At 38.8% G+C, this 19,944-nt stretch overlaps 1 protein-coding gene across 1 annotated transcript in view; it reads right to left on the reverse strand.

Annotated features, from left to right (window-relative positions):
• LOC109932784 (polymerase (DNA directed), epsilon 2) overlaps positions 1 to 19,211 on the reverse strand; it is a 23,841-nt gene extending 4,630 nt beyond the window's left edge. The window contains exons 1-11 of the mRNA XM_020531905.2: positions 19,143 to 19,211; positions 13,336 to 13,436; positions 11,698 to 11,773; positions 10,752 to 10,829; positions 8,827 to 8,920; positions 7,339 to 7,413; positions 6,521 to 6,604; positions 5,383 to 5,439; positions 4,486 to 4,534; positions 3,807 to 3,879; positions 4 to 75 (exon numbers count right to left, since the gene is read on the reverse strand). Coding sequence (XP_020387494.2) covers positions 4 to 75; positions 3,807 to 3,879; positions 4,486 to 4,534; positions 5,383 to 5,439; positions 6,521 to 6,604; positions 7,339 to 7,413; positions 8,827 to 8,920; positions 10,752 to 10,829; positions 11,698 to 11,773; positions 13,336 to 13,436; positions 19,143 to 19,207 — 824 coding nt within the window. The 5' untranslated portion in view covers positions 19,208 to 19,211. The remainder of the gene's footprint in view (positions 1 to 3; positions 76 to 3,806; positions 3,880 to 4,485; positions 4,535 to 5,382; positions 5,440 to 6,520; positions 6,605 to 7,338; positions 7,414 to 8,826; positions 8,921 to 10,751; positions 10,830 to 11,697; positions 11,774 to 13,335; positions 13,437 to 19,142) is intronic.
• Between the last annotated feature and the right edge of the window lie 733 nt (positions 19,212 to 19,944).

Here is a 19,944-nt window from a genome sequence, read left to right on the forward strand (position 1 = left end):
TGCTTTAGTTTTGTCGAAGATTTCACGGATGTAGCAGAGGGACCACCAAAAAAGTTAATGTTGCCATAATAAGATCTATGAGATGAAGCAAGAAGAGTTTCAAGTTCCTCATGATAAGAAATCGAATAACCTTGAATACCACAAGGACCATTATCCCATACCAGCAATTTGAACTACTAATGAACTCAAGATTTATGAACAGGAAGAATGCTCCAGTTTACTTTTACCATTTATAAGTTTAGTTAATAGTTTTAAAACAATTCATACGAACAGTTTAATAAATTAATGAGGAAAGAAATCCTTTGAAACGTTAAAAGAAAATACTTTTTTCCAAAACATACAGCAAGTTGTGGAGAAAGTGGAGACAATCGTCTCAAGAACATCCACATTTAAGCTGAAAACCCAGATTTCAGGTTTGTTTCCACTTTAGCCAATGGATAAAGACAGACAACATGGGTGGATAAATTTATGGCTGAATGAGTTCACTGCAGTGAAATGAGATTATCCACTTTAGATCTGAGAATAACCATTCAGATGGCTTTCTTAAATGCAATTTAGGCTTCCATGTACCTATGCACCAGCTTCTAGTGATTTGTGTATACAAAGTAACTAAAAGGCTAATGAATGCTGATCCTTATCTCAAAGGTTTCAAAGTAAGGGAGCAATCTTAAGTTTAGAGACAGGCCATTTAAAGGATGAGATCAAGAGGTATACTACTTTTTTCATGAAACTACTTCTCATGAAAGAATATGGATGGTAGGTCAAATGGAAGTTTCAGAAAGAAACTGATTATTTTTGTTGGGCAAGGATAAATGGGAATGTGGAACAATGGTGGGTAACTGAAACTGAACTACAACTAGTCATCATCCAACAGCATGGTGGTGGAGAACTGAAGGTCTTAAAAATCTAGTTCTGTTCTTGGGATCAAGACACACTTAAAAGTGGCATGTAGATATTGTTCTGATAGCTATTATATTTTATACAGGACAAATTTGTGAATGGCTATATTTAAGACTAGATGCTCTTATTGGAACAAAAGTAAGGCTTAGAATTATAGAGTCATACAGCACAGCATTAGGTAGGAATCTGCTCATCTTCCAGATACTCAGAGCCATGAGCTGATGTTCACCATCAATGACCTATGCACTGCACATCAATTGCAGCTGTAGGTCATTGGAATTCATACCAGCACCCAATCTCTCATTCATGCTGTGGATGCCATGTTTAAATCTTAGTTGCACACAATGTCAATGTCAAATGCTGCTTGCTTGGTCTGAAGTAGCCATTCTGGTTAGTGTGGAGTCCACGGACCATAGAAGCATGCAGCAATGCCACTAAAAGGTCAGTGGCCTTTTTTGCTATGCAACCTCACACCCACATCCCCCAAAGGCTCACATCCACCATCAAATTGCTAATCTTTCTTGCTTTGCACGTTTCTTACTCACTTTGGCACCTCACCATCCTTCTGGGCCAGGACCTTGACTAACCAGTCCCTCATCTGTTAACTGCTGCCAAACCTTTCAAGATGCCTGGAGAGATACTGTGAGGATCCAACTAAGCACAAAGTAAATAAGCGATAAGAAGGCAAGGTGAGAGTCAGAGATGCATCCTGTTTCAGTGCACAAGATGGGTGCCTTTCCCTGTGCACAAAGCAGCAGCATTGCAATGTAAAGGTGTCTGTGAGCTCCAAACTGCACATCTGAAGTGGTAATAAGTATTACAATTGAGTTGGAGATGTGCCATGATGACACATTGAGCCCAGTGCTTGGCTGACATCAGCCTTTATGGATGGATGACACAGGTGGTTGCTGTCCATTGTGTCCCTCAGGGTATTGAGGGATGCTAGAGACCCAGAGAAGACACAAGTGAGCTGCAGTTGCCAGGCACTCGCTCAGACTTTATTGTCAGGATTTGTCATCATCTAGCTTCTCTTGACTGCCTGGGAAAATTTCAAACTGCAAATAAATGAGATGAGAGATTTGGTAATGAGATGTCAATGCGTGTAAAAGGCCCCTCACTGCTCGCTAGCAAGATTTTCATCGAGCCATCAAAATCTGGGTGGAAAATTGGATACTTTGTTTCTTTGTCAAGAATCTAATTTTTCCATTTGCTATGTTTCCCCAGTTAATGTCCTTGTGCCCACACCATTCAGGACCTGACAAAATTCAACCCATTGACTCTGACTCTTGTATTTAACCCCTTTCCTTCATCATACCACCAGCCACGTAGGTCCCACCCCCTGAATTCCTAAACACCTTCACCTCTCCGCTTTGAACTGCCTCTTTAAAACATCTCACTTTATCTAAAGTACCCATCACTAGCTTGGTACTCAATATTCAAAATCCCCCATGAATATCCTTGGTACATTGTTGAACATTAAAAGCAATGTATAAATTTTATTTTAGCAAGGCATTTGAAAAGGTTCCCCATGGTAGGCTCATTCAAAAAGTTTTTGAGGCATGGGATTCAGGGAAATTTGGCCGTCTGGATACAGAATTGGCTGACCAATAGAAGACAATAGGGTGGTGGTAGATGGAAAGTATTCAGCCTGGAGCTCGGTGACCAGTGGTGTTCCGCAGGGATTTGTTCTGGGAGCTCAGCTCTTTGTGATCTTTATAAATGACTTGGATGAGGAAGTGGAAGGGTGGGTTAGTAATTTTGCCGATGACACAAAGGTTGGTGGAGTTGTGGATAGTGTGGAGGGCTGTTGTAGGTTGCAACGGGATATAGACAGGATGCAGAGCTGGGCAAAGAAGTGGCAGATGGAATTCAACCCGGAAAAGTGTGAAGTGATTCATTTTGGAAGGTCGAATTTGAATGCAGAATACAGGGATAATGGCAGGATTCTTGGCAGTGTGGAGGAACAGAGGGATCTTGGGGTCCACGTCCATAGATCCCTCAAAGTTGCCACCCAAGTTGATAGGGTTATTAAGAAGGCGTGTGTTGGCTTTCATTGGCAGGGGAATTGAGTTGAAGAGCCTCGAGGTTATGCTGCAGCTCTATAAAACCTTGTTTAGACCACACTTGTAATATTGTGTTCAATTCTGGTCGCCTCATTATAGGAAGAAATTGGAAGCTTTAGAGAGGGTGCAGAGGAGATTTACCAGGATGCTGCCTGGATTGGAGGACAGGTCTTATGAGGAAAGGCTGAGGGAGCTATGGCTTTTCTCACTGGATCGAAGAAGGATGAGAGGTGACTTGATAGAGGTTTACAAGAAATTGAGAGGCATAGATAGGTTGGATAGCCAGAGACTTTTTCCTAGGGCGGAAATGACTATTATGAGGGGGCATAACTTTAAGGTGATTGGAGGAAGGTATGGGGAGATGTCAGAGGTAGGTTCTTTACACAGAGTGGTGGGTGCGTGGAATGCGCTGCCAGCAGTGGTAGTGGAGTCAGATATATTAGGGACATTTAAGTGACTCTTGGATAGGTATGTGGATGATAGTAAAATGTAGGGTATGCACGGTAGTTTGATCTTAGAGTAGGATAATAGGTCAGCACAACATCGTGGGCCGAAGGGCCTGTACTGTGTTGTACTGTTCTATGTAAATGCAAGTTTTTAATTTAATCTATAAAGTTACTTCACTCATTAATTTATTGCACATGAATTATTAGAGAATTACTAATAATTATTGGTTTAAAATAGTAGATAATATTGTTTAGTTTAGTTGTAATAATTTAATAGCCTACAATAATGGCTTGAGCCTTGGGCTTTACAATGAACGAAAATATTATTCATCAATCATATCAAATTCCAGGAAACTGCTTTGAAGCAGATACTTACCAATAGTGTAGTGAAAATTACCTTGTAATGCTGGAAGGTTCAGTGGGTGGAAAACCAAACCCATTGACATGAAAAACTCCATCGTCATACCATCCTGTAAAAGAATTCTTATAATAACTGCCATTTCCAGAGTTAAAATTGATCATAAGTTTACCAAAAAGGTTTTATTAATAATATATAAAACTGAGTAACCAGATTCTGTCTTGTCCTGGCCAACATTCAACCCTCAATTTGAAAAACAGATTATCTGGTCACTGATTACTATTTGAGGAACCTTGCACAAATTGTCTGCCACTTTTCCAAACAACAGGGTCTACCTTTTAGAAGTACTTCTTTGATCAAAGGTACTTTGGGATATTCTGAAGGTTCCAAAGATACCATATAGGTGCAAGTTCTTGCTTTATTGCAATACTTTTCTGACAAATAGTCCCCACGACTAGGATCCAGTCTGTGCAATTGCAATGACAGCAAAGTTCGTAAGTACCTTTTTAAAATCAATTAAATTGACCACTACTTAAGCAAAACTATTAAAATTCAAGAACTAAAATGGTTTATGATGCTTCATACCATAGGTTATTAAATTAATAATAATTATTATTATTATGGATGGAAAAACAAAGAAGTCTCATAATGCAATGACATTTGGTGACAGAAATTTGCTGAAAGCACTGTCGAGCTAAAACAAAAAATTCTTCATTACCTTCCGCAAGAACGAAGCAGGATTCTGTATATAAGCCACTATGAAACTGGTGCTCCATGGTTAAAGAAATTCAGGATAAATTACAGAAATGCCTCTTAATATATAACATTGATGGAAAGCGCCCATGGAAGGTGACTTTCTAACACAATGCTTTGATCATCTGGAGGAGAATCTGAATGACGGATACATTTTCTTTTAAAATAGGGACAATGTAATAAAAAAGCAAGTCGCTTCAGGTCATAATTGTGTTAATGATATGCTCAATGCAAACACAGAGTTTCAATCACCATCGGGAACAATTCTCCATTGGTTCTGGTACCAAACATTGTATGCAGTTGATTTGAAGTGCAATAGGAAAATTTAGCTTTTTATGTCTTTTATATATATTTTCTTTCCATTCATTCTCAGGAGAACCATTATCTTGTTAAAATTTGTAATACCATTCTAAGACTTCTAACAACCCTCAGTTCCACATCCATTAAATGTTTCCTTTTAGTTCCTGCAGCTATGTATCACAGAATTGTTACAATGCAGGAGAAAGGCATTCGGCCCAATTTATATTCACTGGTTCTGAGTGAGCATCATCATTTTACTTCATTCTCCCCCTCTCCGCCCATAACTCTGTACTCTTACACATCACTTTGTTCTCAATTGTTGACGTTTAGTCTTACTGCACAAACTACCACTCCAACATTTAATATAAATCTTATAAAAGATTTCATAAAAATAGAACTCCTTCACTCTATTGTTTCTCATTCTCAAATCCGATAATATCAATCTATTTTACTTTCTCTTTTCAACTGCTTCAGAGTTATCTGTTGAATGAGATTATACTTCACTTTTCACCTGAATTTACATGAGTTCTAAACTGCATAGTTGAAACACATAGAAGGATATGGCTTTGCTAAGGTTGAGTTGAACAGTTCCAGTTGGATCTTCAAGAAAATATTTTCCCTGAAATGGTAAATATAACTACATGATCATTCAGCATTATCAACACTGACAAAAAGCTTCATTTCAGATTTTGGTTGCATTGAACTTCTTTACAGAGTTATAGAGTCACACAGCATGGAAACAGACCATTCGGTCCAAACAGTCCTCACCAACCATGTTCCCAAACTAAACTAGTCCCACCCGCCTGCGCTTGGCCCATATCCCTCCAAACCTTTTCTATTCATGAATTTATCCAAATCTGTTTTAAACCTGCATCCACTACTTTCTCACAGTTCATTCCACATATGAAGCAGTCTCTGTGTAAAAAAGTTGCCTCTCATGTTCTTTTTAAATCTTTCTCCTCTCACCTTAAAAATATTTCCCCCTAATTTTGAACCCATCCACCCTAGGGAAAAGACCTTTGCCATTCACCTTATTTTGATTCTGACAATTTTTTTAAAAAGACAAAAGGTGGCAAGTAATAGTGATAAGTATTAGAATTTTCTCTTAAATCCAACTCTCCTGCCCCATGGCGCGGGTACAATATTAGAAAGTATCAATCCCACTACTAATGCATTACACTTTTTGTAGTCATGAAGTGAATGTTTGAGAGTCAAGAAACGAACTCGGACCACTTCTCGCATATGATGCACAATTCCAACACAGATTAATTAATTAATCTGCAGGAGCCCTCCACAACTTTCAGAGATGCTGAGGACAACAGCAGTGTTTCCTCCAGCAAGTTTCGATAGTTAACTTAATACAGGCCAAGTATCTTGAGATGCCATTACCTTGTACAATTCAACATTATTTAGAACTTTAAGCAATTTCACTGCCATTTCATTTAAAATATCCAAGTTCCACCGCATCAATTCAAAATTGAAAAAATGTTGATAAAATTCAGAAACATCTGTACGAGATTTCACCATAAAAGCAATTCAATAGTGAATTTTTCAAGTGCACAATTAATTTATCACTTCACATCTGCCGCACCATTGTTCATTTTATTGTTCTCAGAATACTGGCTGAGAAAAACTGCTGTATTTCAGTGTAACCTGCAGCCAGGTAACCTAGGTATCAAACTCTTAATTACTAAGCTTACCTCTTTAAGTTGTGTTATCATCCCCAGAACAATGACTTCTCCAACCTTTGATGTGCTACCAAGGAGCATTTCTATAGTTTTTAACTAAAATAAAGAAGAAAGTATGAAGACTCAACATTACAGGTATAAAATGTCTTCTTCTTTACTCTGTATTGTGGAATTACATGAAGACCATCTCACACCAGCAGTTTAAAAGTAGCTTTAAATTAATTGCATTTGATTTACTGCAAAATGATACCCCCACATTGCCTTGCCCATATTTTACCAATTGAGGAAGCAGAAATTGCAGAATAATGTCATCATTTTCAAATTACTATATCACTTTTCTTTGTAAATGCTGGAAAGGATCAACATGAAAATACTTGTCAGTCCACCTAATGCAAGATCATTGATTTGTGGTCATCATGTGATAGTAAACAAGTTTTAAAAATTACCACTAGCACCCTTTGTTGAGTGAATTTTTTATGGCATACAATCCTAAACTGAATATTGTCATATATGGCCTCCCACCAGAAAAAGGCAAGCTCCTTGGTTCCCATCTCAGGATCTTACTCAAGATGGTAGTTAACTGAAACAGAAGGCATGAAATGTTCCAATGCCATTTCCAATTTGCTCCCACCCTATTTATGCTAGAAATGTGCAAAAAGAAATGGCAAAATAGATTGAGAAAAATTACAGAGATGGACAAACAAAAATATTTATAAGAAACTTAAAATTTATTTGCCTTTTATCCATAAGAGGTAACACAGTCCAACTGACAAAGGCAATTAAACATTTGTATTTGGAAGACAACTATTGACAAACATGTGACACCTTACTTGAAATTTATTTCTGTTCTCATCGGGATGTGATCCTGTCACAGGAGGTGTAAATAATTCATGTCTATGTGTTCGCTGTAAAATAAAGTATTAGTATATGAGACAAGTCGCTTGTCTATTCTACAGATACTCAAGCATTTAAAAAAGTTCTGAATAACACCTCCATAAATACAATTTATGTTAAATGGAAATCATAACCCTTCCCAAGTCTCTCCCTACAAATTAATATAGACAAATTAGTGTAGGGCCACTTTACCTTCTCTGGGTTGTATGATTCTACATAGTGAATCTACCCTTTCCTTTGAAACGTCAAACTTATTCAATAACACTGGTATTCTATAGTAATTCAGGACTTGGATGAGAATGCTAAAACCGTAGAAAATATCTACAACTTGCTTTGTCGAAGTAATCTTGTTTATATATGCACAAAACAGATTTAAAACAAATAATCTTAAAGCCAAAATATATTGCTGCAATGAATAATGTCATTTTATAAAACTTGGTTCCCACAATAATGAGTCACATTTTTCCTGTTATCCATAATAAATAAAGTCTTCATAAAACTGAAAGAATTTGGACCCACTCTGCAATTAAGATTTTACATTTAACTGAAGTAAGTCTATGGTTGAATATTTTCCATAAATTTTCAAAGTGTGGGGGCCAAGCATGTCAGATGGCAACCAATACACCATTCTGATCAGTGAGATAACTCAACTGATTGGCTCTTGAGCTGAACGATGGTAATCAAGACCTGAACACCGATGACCCAAAACACCAGATGCTTCAGGTCAATCATTGGTTGTCAGCTTCTGGATTCTAAAGTCAGGCAGTCAAGGCCTTAAGGGATCCAGCAGCCAGAAGGCAAGATAATTTCTCACTCTTTTCATGGAGTGGATCTCGCACGCCACTCACTGCTACCACCTGTACCTCCAGCTGCCTCCAGATTGGGGCAATTGAAGACCCTCCATCACTTAACTTGGCAGTCAGAATGCCAGGATTTCCCAAACAGGAAACAAACCACCTTTCTCACTTGCCAGGGCAGCAGGTAATTGGAGAAATGGCTTGTTGAGGCCCTTAAGTAGCTATTAATTGACCACTTAAGGACCTTAATTGCCTGCACATTGAGAAAATTGCCAATGGACCTTATCGCCCAAATTACAGAAGTAGCGAGAAGGGGTTGAATTTCTGACGAGGCAACTTGCCCAATTACATCTCCTTCTCGCCAATTCCAGATCGGCAAAAATCAGGCCCTATATTTTTAAATAAGTGAGATAAAGTATAATTTGCCATACTGAACCTGGAATATACATAAACATTATCTCTAGTTCTCTATCCTTCTGTGCACAAACACACTCTTTCACAAAGTGCTAGAACTGCACACATTGAAGTTATTTATTTTCAAATTATATTCAGCCCTGAATTACAAAAAAAAGTTATGAAATAAAGAGATTATTTCCACACGAAGATTTATTTTTCCCTCTCCTTTACCTGTTGCATAATAGTGTAGCGTTCACAAAATAGTTCAGCTTTGTTTCTGGCAGTTCCAAACAGACAAGGTGCACTACGATCTGTCATTGCAAGACTGCAGTATATAAACAAGATTTTACTTGAAATGCATTTCATTAAATAAATCAATTTATTTCACATATGCTTTTCCACTTCACAAGGAAAATAACAATCTGGCACACAGGAACAGTGATAAAATTAACCAAATTAGCATCTCAATATTTTACATTCCATTCTTGTTCACCAAGAATGTTTTATTTATTTTGAAAACACTTCTGCCATTGCATGAATAATTGGATTCAACCAGTGTCTGGAAGTCTAACGGTTTTAGTTTTCATCTTGTATGAATGTTGAATATCTCTTCTCATTCATATTAGCTATCACGCTGTTCTCACCTCCTTCCGTGCTATAAAGAATATCAGTACCCATCTACATTGAGAGATATGCAACAAAGAGAGAAAACTTCACAGCTTATTAATTGAATTAGCTACTGTATTTGAAATCAAGGAGGCAGAATCTAGACTTTGTAACAGTGATGAGTTAGAACACAAAGTTCCAAGAGTAATTGAACTGCTTAACTTCTGCAGTGAATGAAAGATCAAATTTATTCCTGTTTAAAAATACAAAACATTAGATGCTACTATGATATTGTATCTCAAGAATGACCGACACCTTGTATCCTATGTAACCTAAAAGAGGCCAGCTAGAGATGAACAGGATACATAGAATCATAGAATCCCTACACTGTGGAACCTGGCCATTCGGCCCATCGAGATCACACCGATACTCCTAAGAGGTTCCCATCCAGACCCACCCCCTACCCTCTAGCCCTGATTTCCCACGGCTAATCCACCTAACCTGCACATCTTTGGACATAAAGAAGCAGCAAAGAAAATTTTCAAGAAATATTGGCTGAACATGTGAAAGGAAAATGTAAGTTACGATAACTTATCTACAGACAAATATTCCAGTGGTTTATCGAATGTAGTAGTGCCACTACACATATAGAACATAAGAGCTAGGAGCAGGAGTAGGCCGTCCAGCCCTTCAAGCCTGCTCCGCCATTCCATAAGATCATGGCTGATCTTTTCGTGGACTCAGATCCACTTACCCGCGTTCTCACCGTATCCCTTAATTCCTTTATTGTTCAAAAAAAATCTACCTTATCTTTAAAAACATTTACTGAAGTAGCGTCAACTATTCCACTGGGCAAGGAATTCCATAGATTAACAACCCTCTGGGTGAAGAAGTTCCTTCTCAATTCAGTCCTAAATCTGCTCCCTCTAATCTTGAGGCTATGCCCTCTTGTCCTAGCTTCACCTGCCAGTGGAAACATCCTCTCTACTTCTATCTTATCTATTCCCTTCATAATTTTATATGTTTCTGTAAGATCCCCTCTCAATCTTCTGCATTCCAATGAATATAATCCCAATCTACTCAGTCTCTCCTCATAAACCAACCCCCTCAACTCCGGAATCAACCTAGTGAACCTCCTTTGCACCCCCTCCAGTGCCAGTACATCCTTTCTCAAGTAAGGAGACCAAAACTGCACACAGTACTCCAGGTGTGGCCTCACCAGCACCTTGTACAGCTGCAACATAACCTCTGCTTTTAATCTCAATCCCTTTAGCAATGAAGGACAAAATTCCATTTGCCTTCCTAATTACTTGTTGTACCTGCAAACCTACCTTCTGTGATTCATGCACAAGGACACCCAGGTCCCTCTGCATAGCAGCATGCTGCAACTTTTTACCATTCAAGGAGTTTTTGAAATTATGTGGAAGCAAAGCCCATAAAAATCATAATAAATCTGACCCTTAAAAGAACAATATTTCCAACATAAGTCACACAAATACAAAATTATGAACTGTTTGAACTCCTAAATAAACAGAATTAGTGAAACTCACGGTAAAAATTTCTTCCTTTCTGTATTGTAGATGTAACGAGGAACATCAAATGCACCAATTATGTTGAAGACGTGTTCTCTGTAAAGATAAACACACAATTATCAAGAATAAATTAGCAAAAAATACACCTCTATATTTTGCTGTTATAACTGTTCGAACAGATGAAAATAACATAAATCTTCAGTGGTGACCCGCTGTGGTCTTGCAGAAAAAAATACGCAGCACTCTGTTTCTCTTCTACTCATTTATAATTTACTTAAACTCTGATATTTAATTTTTTATGCTTCACGCAACAGTTCATTGTATTTTTGTTTTTCACTGAAACTTTTATCCTCTTGAGGGCCAGAAACCAGGCAGAAATTATTGCTAGGAGAAAAGTACCTTGATTTCCCCCTTTTATTTGCCAGACATCTGATTGGCATGGAAAATCTCACCATATTTTAAGATATGTCAGCCAGGTGACAAGGCAAACCTAATTGCCACAGTGATGACAGGGTATCTTCATTGTGCTTTAGATGCATTTGTATTGTTGATCTAGCACCAGTCTCCATTTAGAATGTGTACTGGAGGCAAATTTCAGTTTAAAAAAAAGACTGGGAATGAAAGACTGGGTCAGAAAGTGAATTCAGGGAAAGCATTAAGAATGAGAAGCAAGATCAAAGAACTCTGGATTCAAGATGGAGTGATAGAAGTAACAAATTTTACATGGGCCTGCTGGATTATTACAGCCCCAATTAATATGCAACTAAATTTGAGGGCAATGAAAGTCTTAAAATATTAGTGAATGGATATTCCCCACATTAAAAATATTGGACTTTTGTTTAATAGGAGCAGAAATGTGGCATTTCCAAGGTACTTATCAACGTACATAAAAGCTGAAAACTGAGTGAGATTGCCATCCACGATATCTGGTCAATCTAGCACATAAATCTTTAATTTGACCTACATAGTTTCATCACACGTCTGACTGCACTCCTGGACTGCTGCCTCCACCATTGATTGCTCTATCATGTTGCAGTTCACTGAAAAGTATAAACACACACATCAAACATTGTCTTTGCATTGTTTTGTTTCTAGTTTTAAATCTGGATTTTAAAAAAAATGAATACACAGGTATCCAACACACATGAATCCCTATCATATGGTAAAGAATTACAATGTAAACTATTGCAAAATCTACAACTTCAAAATGTTGATGACCACAACCTAAGCTCAGAACAAGTTATTTACCAGGCAGTTCTGCACTCACTGACCAACACGGACTCCTGATCCAAAAATGCTTGTTTTGAAATTCCCATCTGCTTCTTTAAACCCCTCCATTGCTGCACGGCTCTTGATCTCTATAATCTCGTTTGAGATCTTTGCATTCCTCCAATTCTGGCTTAATGTGCATCTCTGATTTTAATTACCCATCACTGGTGACTGTGCCTTCAGCTGCCTAGGCCGAAGCTCTGAGGTTCCTTTCTTAACACTCTCCTGCTTGCTCTCCTCTTTCAAGAAGCTGTTAAAACCTGCCTCATTGACAAACTATTTACTTACCTATCCTAATATTTCATTTATGACCAGGTATCAAATTTTGTTTGATAAAATTTCTACAAAGCATGTCATAACATTTTATTAAAGATGCCATTCAGCCCTTGAGCGTGCTCTGCCATTCAATATGATCAATACTGATCTGAATTCCTCACATCTACTTTCCTGCCACTTTCTCGTAACCTGTGGTTCCTCTATTGATTTATTTCAGCCTTAAATATACACAAAGCTCTGCCCCCACAGATTTCTGTGGCAAGGAGTTCCAAAGACTGTCAACCTTCTAAGAGAAGAAATTCTTCCAATCTCAGTCTTAAATTGACATCACTTTATTCTGAGACCTATGCTTTCTGGTTGTACACTCTCTTCCATGAGGGGAAACTTCCTCTCAGTATTTACCCCGTCAAGCCCCTTAAGGATCGCATGTTTCAATGAGATCATCTCGCATTCTTCTAAACTTCAGTGAGTACAATCCCAACCTGTTTAGCCTTTTCTCATTAGACAATCCATTGATACCAGGGATCATCCTAGTGAACCTTCTCTGAACTGCCTCCGATGAAATGTTCTTTCCTTAAATGAGGAGACCAAAACTGATCACAGTTCCCGGATGTAGTCTCATCAGCATCTTGTATGGTTGACATTCTCATCCTTATATTCAACCTCTTTGAAATAAGGGCGAACATTCCATTAGCCACAGAACAGACATTACTTCCCAGTTAGTACATAGCCCACTTACTAAGTCCAGCTGGGGGCAGGTTGTTAGAGCCTCAACACTGGATTCCGCAAGTGAGTGCGTGGAACCTGTTAGAATCCAATCATTTGCCTATCCTATTTTCACAATTAAAATCCCTGTACAGGTGCACAGAATCCAAAAGCAACTCTGCCTGGGCCAAAAGCACGAATATCCTTCCTAACAATGCTCCAGAATTCTTCTGTAGTCATTGCATGTAGCAGAATATTTTTCCCTTCACAAAGCTGATGCTGAGGATTGAACACTGCTCTACACAAAACTTGAAGCTGATTCACAATAGATTTCAGGGCTTTAATTACTTACGTGGCTGTTTTTCAACTGCATCAATGATACGTTCAATTGCATCTTCAAGGTTCAATTCATCAACTGTCTCAAGAACATCCACGAGAAATTTTGCAGCATTACTGGTCATTGAGAAATAAAATAGTAGATGGTTATGAATCTTTTACAAAGTATTATATGCCATAGTTTATTGTAGTGGGAAACATTTGTTTAGAAAGCAAAAATTAGGAAGTCATCCATGGCATATGCCATTAATTTCCTTTTAAAAGTTATTGTAAGTCAACAAAGCTTCGAACAAATAAGCATAAGTGGTTTCCAAGCTCTCCAAAAAAGTACTTTTCAGACACGCGTTGGACAATGCACAACTGTGGTTCCCAACAAGAATTCTCCCTCAAATATCAGTACACCCCCACAACCCTCAAGCTGAAGCAAATGGCACCCACTAGATAATTCTACCCTAACCCTATTGATGGAGATCAGAAACTAAATTACATGGCAAATCATCTTGTTGCTTCCCATTTTGCATCACTTTGGTACTTTCAGAGCATGTTAGAGTTTCCTGAATCACAAGGTAATGATCTTGGTAGAGATCAGGCACTTTTAAAAATAAACACACATTGATTCTTTTCAGTGTCATGGCAGAAGGCAGGAAGAAAAATTACAAATGAAAGTGGATTATTTTCTATATTTTTGTTTTTAAGTTTGGTCTCTTTTGAAAATGGACAGCCTTGCTGGATTCAAAATAGCTGAAGCTGACCACACAATCATATTTTCAGAAACTTCTGAACGTCATGCAATGTATAGACATTCCAGCTGAAGCGGTCATAACAGACATGAAGACAACTCATCTGCCTCCAGCTAGCTATGGACAAAGGAAGACATCAGCATCCATTTTAACCTAATGGGTGATAATGCTTTTCCAGGAACATCTTCACCTTGCAAGGGCAACTCTGATGAAGGAAGTAAAGCTATTCTCTGCTTGCTTAAATGACCTTGTAATTAGTCTGCTGAAATGGGCCATCAGCACCTGAAAAGCAGCCTAAATTTTTCTGCAAGAAGGAAAACTGCCAGGGTCAGCTGACTAAGAAACTCTCATTGGATACTAATGTGGAAGACGCCCAGATCTTGTAGTATACGTATATGGATTGCTTCAATATCTGAGGAGTTGTGAATGGGAGTACAAATTGCACAATCATCAACAAATATCCAAATATCTGACCTTGTGATAGCGGGAAGGCCATTGATTAATAGCTGTAGATGGTTAGGCCAATGGTACTACTACAAGGAATTCCTGCAATAGTGTCCTGAAGCTGAGATGATTGGCTTGCCACAATCACAACCACCTTCTTTCCCATTAGGTATCATTCTAATCAGTGGAGGATTGTTTCCCTCAATTCCCATTGACTTAATTTTTTTGTTTGCTGGTACAGAACTTGAATATTGTTAAGAAAAGACAATGTTGTTGAAATATTTTATCCAACACTGGCAGATCATGTCAAACAGCATATTCTTTCAGCTGTTCACAACAAATAAGGTATGACTGTGCTTAACCATCTTTGCAAAACTCAAAACAGTATCCAACCACAGATACAATTGTAACAGGATTATTTAGCACATGCTGTCTAGAGTGTGCGTATAATTATGCTGAGAAACCACTAACATTTTCAACTGGGTTCATAGTGTGATACACTTGATCATACTGGAATCTACACATATTAATACATAGAGCCATGTTTAATGCAGACATAAAGATCATGTATACGCACTGCTCCAGTTTCAACTGAACAAAAGAGATGACAACCTTTGTCAGTTTATTTCTCAGGACAATGCTTTGAGAAGAGTCAACCTGTTTGGTTTAAAATTTAAACAAAGCTTGGCAGTTAACCATCAGTCACCATCTAACTGGTGCATCCTCCATGCAAGGCCTCTACCAATCAGAACCGACTTATCAACAAATTCTCGTCTCATACAGCATAAATCTCGTTTTTCCTTTAGGTTGATAACTCTTGCACATTGTCCTGATGAGTGCAAATTAAAAAGTGTCAACAAACTGTATCTTTTTTCAGCAATACTCAAGTTCATTTTTATTAGTCATATATAGTCAAATGCTGCCTTTGTGTCTTGGGACAATGACCCTTTTGTCCATCTTTCAAGTTCAGCTTTTTTGTTTATATGGAGATCACGACTGGAATAAGATCTAGTGACAAGTGGCCTTCATGAAACCAAACCAAGGATCAATGAGTATATTATTGTTATGGAAGTGCTGTTTAACAGATCTGTCCCCAATACCTTCCATTCCTTTGTTGAATTACCCTTGTTTCATATGTCCTTAATTTCTAAATTTATGCATCTTCCCGACACAATTATATGTTAAGGAGCCTAAGAACTGCTGCTATCCATGTTTTCTGTCCCTTGTTGGTGTTGAGCTTCGCCCAAACTGATTTTCCATGGTGGTTTCTCCAAATTGTGATTCTTATCATCCCTTGACTATCTTTTTTCCCTGTCCTTTATTTTAAGGTGAATAATGGGGAAATCTGTGGAAAAACCACACTTAGATTTCCAGAAGGTACTTAATAAAATATGATATCAAAGGCCATTGTAGAAAATAAAAGCTCGTGCTGCAATAGGTTCAATAGATTCCCTAGCTAACAGGAAACAGAGGTCTGTGTAATGGCTGAGGTCTGGAAGCCGGATATGGAACCCCTTATTCCCCTCTCTGTTACAGAGAAATGCTGGGGATCTCTTCCTGCTGCTAGAATTTCATGTGAGACAATCTATTTTACTGAATTTGCCTTTGCCAAGGGTGTATTTACAGGATGTTACTATATTAGAACAATTAATTTAGTAGTAGAATCCTAGAATCCCTACAGTGTGGAAGCAGGCCATTCTGCCCATCAAGTCCACAGTGACCCTCCAAAAAGCATTGCAATAAGATCCACCCCACTACCCCGACCCTGCATTTCCCATGGCCAACTCACCTAGCCTGCACATCCCTGGACACAATGGGCAATTTAGCATGGCTGATTCACCTAACAGGCACATCTTTGGACTTTGGAAGGAAATGCACAAAGACACAGGGAGAATGTGCAAACTCCACACAGACAGACACCCAAGGGTGGATGCAAACCCAGGTCCCTGGCGCTGTGAGGCAGCAGTGCTAACCACTGAGCCACTATGCTCCCCCTAGTAGTTAATGTCTGTATCACTTTAAGAATTTTGTTAGTTACAGTTAAGCCAATTAATTTATTTTTATTTTGACTGTAGTTTAACCGTAGTGTAAAAGTAAAGCATGTTTTGCTTAAAGTCAAACAGTTTGATGAATCGAATTGCGTCTGAAACACAATGCCTTACACTTACCTTTAAAATATGGAAATGTTAGGATTACGCTATTTTCTTAATATATTTTGAGAGGGTCTGGCCTCACCAGGGTAGTGTGCTAGAAATCAAGCCCTGTTATTCCCACAGTTGTCACAAAAGGTAATGAAATCACACCAATTTATCTGTTTCTTTTTTAAGATCTATTTGATGGAAAGTACAGACCAGATTTCTGCACTTAACAAGAATTACCATTTATTACAAATAATTTCTAGCTACAGGTAAACAAAAAGGATAAATGAACATAAAACTCCATTAGTTAGAACTCTAAACTCCTCCTCCTCCTTCATAAAACATTCCTGGCACACACATACAGACTGACACAGAGAATGTTGCGTTATGTTTGGAGTGATAAACTGGCAAGGTAGTTCACTGGACCCTCTCCATTTAGTGGCATTTAAATAGACACATGAAGAGGCTGGGAATAGAGGAATATGGACCACATGCAGGCAGATGAGAAGTTTAGAAAAGCATCATGGTCAGCACAAACATGATGGGCCAAAGGGCCCATTCCTATGCTGTACTGTTCTATATTTCACTGGATTCGCTGAGATGATCCTTTTGACATGCCAAGACTTGCTGTTCAGCAATCTCTCTCTTCTCCAGGTACTTACACTTGCCTGCAAGAGGCAGAGAGCAACTGGCTCATAACTCAAAGTCCGGAACAAAAGCAGAAGTTGCTGGAAAAGCTCAGCAGGTCTGGCAGCATCAGTGAAGAAAAAAAAATCAGAGTTAACGTTTTGGGTCCGGTGACCCTTCCTCATAACTCAAAGTCTCTGACTTGTCAGTTAGAAGCAATAACTGACAGTAATTGGTGAGGGACAATAAACTGGCTTTCTTCAGGCTTTAGGTGTTTCTTCCTACTGCAAAGAAGAAGACAGCACCTTCCTTCTGCAGGTTCAAAGGCTTCTGCTATCTTGTTTACACTCACAAGATGCTCACCTGCCTGGGAGCAAATCACAGTTGTTGACAGGAAGAAGTCCTTTGTCATCGACAACTGGTCACTACTTCACAGATTAACTAATTGTTACCAGCCAAATCTCATTTGTACACACTCACTGGTTCCCGCTCACCTGCAAATAAACCTCCCCATTGGTTGAACAAGCAACAGTGTAAACATCACTAACAAGTGTTGGTACTTTGCTCTAAAAAAATGCAGCAATCCCTTCCGCAATCCTTCGTTTTCAAAAACCCCCTTTCCCCACTTGTGTCCACAAAATACAGAAAAATAAAAATATACAGTCTTTACAGTAGTAGGATGACCAAATCCCCATCGAGAGGTAGGTGCTGCTGTCACAGCTATGGGGCACGACCCTGGAGGAATGAGCTCCTGAAAAAGATTGTTTGCAGTCATAGGTGTCACATCCCAGTGGGTCTGCTACTATCAGCTTGAGGACTCAACGGGTCTCTACATCTTAACCCACAACTCAAAGATTCTAGTGGTATCCCCACCCTGACTTCAAGTGGGTCCTTCATTGGTTTAATTGGCTACATTTTGCTAGCCAAACTGGTAGCTAGTGTCACAAAAACCTTGCCTGCAGCAAAAGTGTTCAAAGATAGAAACACGTCCCACCTCGGGACCAATATCCTCAAAGCCAGAAACTTTTAGCCCTTTGTTACTTTAAGACACAACTATATCAATATTTGGAGCTCTTCTCCCTTCCTTTTGCCCCTATAAACATCAGTGCATCCAAAGCTCTGCTTAGTATCCGACCCTACACCATCTCACTCAGCCATCACATCCGCCATGCCTGCAAACCTAATCCCAAATTACTCTCATCAGACTCTAAAAAGCTTTGAATGCACAAAAGAGGCCCTTGCCTTTAAAACCCTTTACGGCTTCATCTCCCTCTATGTTTGTAACCTTTTCTTGCCTCACAGTTGTCCAAAAACTTTGTTGCATTCCTCAGATTCTGGTTTACACATTCCCCTGACAAGCTCCCTCAAGTTGTTTCTCTACGATATTCTGCAAAGGCTCCCCTCAAATCATTCCTTCATTCTGGAAACTATAGTCTACCAAGCTGTTAGTCCTTCCTCCGACTTCTATCTATTTTAATCTGATTACATATTAGTCTGATTTTAGTCTAAAACACTTTTCCTCTGTGTTTAAGGCTTCCCTATAACTATAATTGTTGTTGAACAACTTTCAGCACGCCAGAGATCGAGAATTTGAGAAATAAACTTAAAAAATACAGAACCGCGGAAGTGTTTTACTTGTGAACTCGCTAAAATCTTTCACCAAAATCAGGCCTTGTTAATTATTGCACGTAATTACTTCAGAGACAGTACCTATGTTAATGTATTTTATATACGAACGTAAACAGTTTTAGCACTAAACGACATAGAGACGGGTTAAACAAATCATTTTAACAAATAGAAAAAAATACCAGCAAACTCTAACGTTTAGCTTCCTAATGTTTAGTTGGTTTTGAAATAACTGATTTCCTACTTACGATCTCAAGATTAATCCGTGCATTTTAAAAGCAGCGGAAACTTTGTTCTTCACTTTAGTCGCCATCCTGCAGTTTTGGCGCCAAAGTGCGGCTTCGTCACAAAGCAGAGTGACTGGATTCTGAGAATAGCGCCAACCCGCTCATTCATAAAAACAGCAGCTACCTCTCAGGCACATACCGCCTACAACAGCAACCACCTCAATAGACAGATATTATAATCATCACCACCTCGGTAGGTACTTACTGAGGGTTTTAAATCAGTACATTGCATCTGTATTCACATACAGAAGGACGATGCAGGTGTAGAAATCAGAGAGAGGGACTGTGATACACTTGAACAAATTAGCACTGAGAGAGAGGAGATGTTAGCAGTTTTACCAGGCTTGACAGTGGATAAAACCCCAGACCCAAATGAGATATGGGGTCTAGGCCCGAAACGTCAGCTTTCCTGCTCCTCTGATGCTGCTTGGCCTGCTGTGTTCATCCAGCTCTACACCTTGTTATCTGAGATATGTCCCAGGCTTCTGTGGGAGGCAAAGGAGGAGATTGCAGGGGCCCTGACATTAATTCTCTGGCCACAGGAGGGGTGCCAGAGGATTGGTGGAAAGCTAATATGGTACCATTATTCAAGATGGGTGATAAGGATAAATCAGGTAACTACAGACTAGTTTAATATTTGTGGTAGTGAAATTATTGGAAATGAATTCTGACGGATATAATTAAATTTCACCTGGAGAGACAAGGATTAATCAAGGATAATCATATAGTTATAGAGTCATAGGGATGTGCAGCACAGAAACGG

Source organism: Rhincodon typus, chromosome 8 (genome assembly GCF_021869965.1).
Source record: "Rhincodon typus isolate 14 chromosome 8, sRhiTyp1.1, whole genome shotgun sequence".
NCBI lineage: Eukaryota > Metazoa > Chordata > Chondrichthyes > Orectolobiformes > Rhincodontidae > Rhincodon > Rhincodon typus.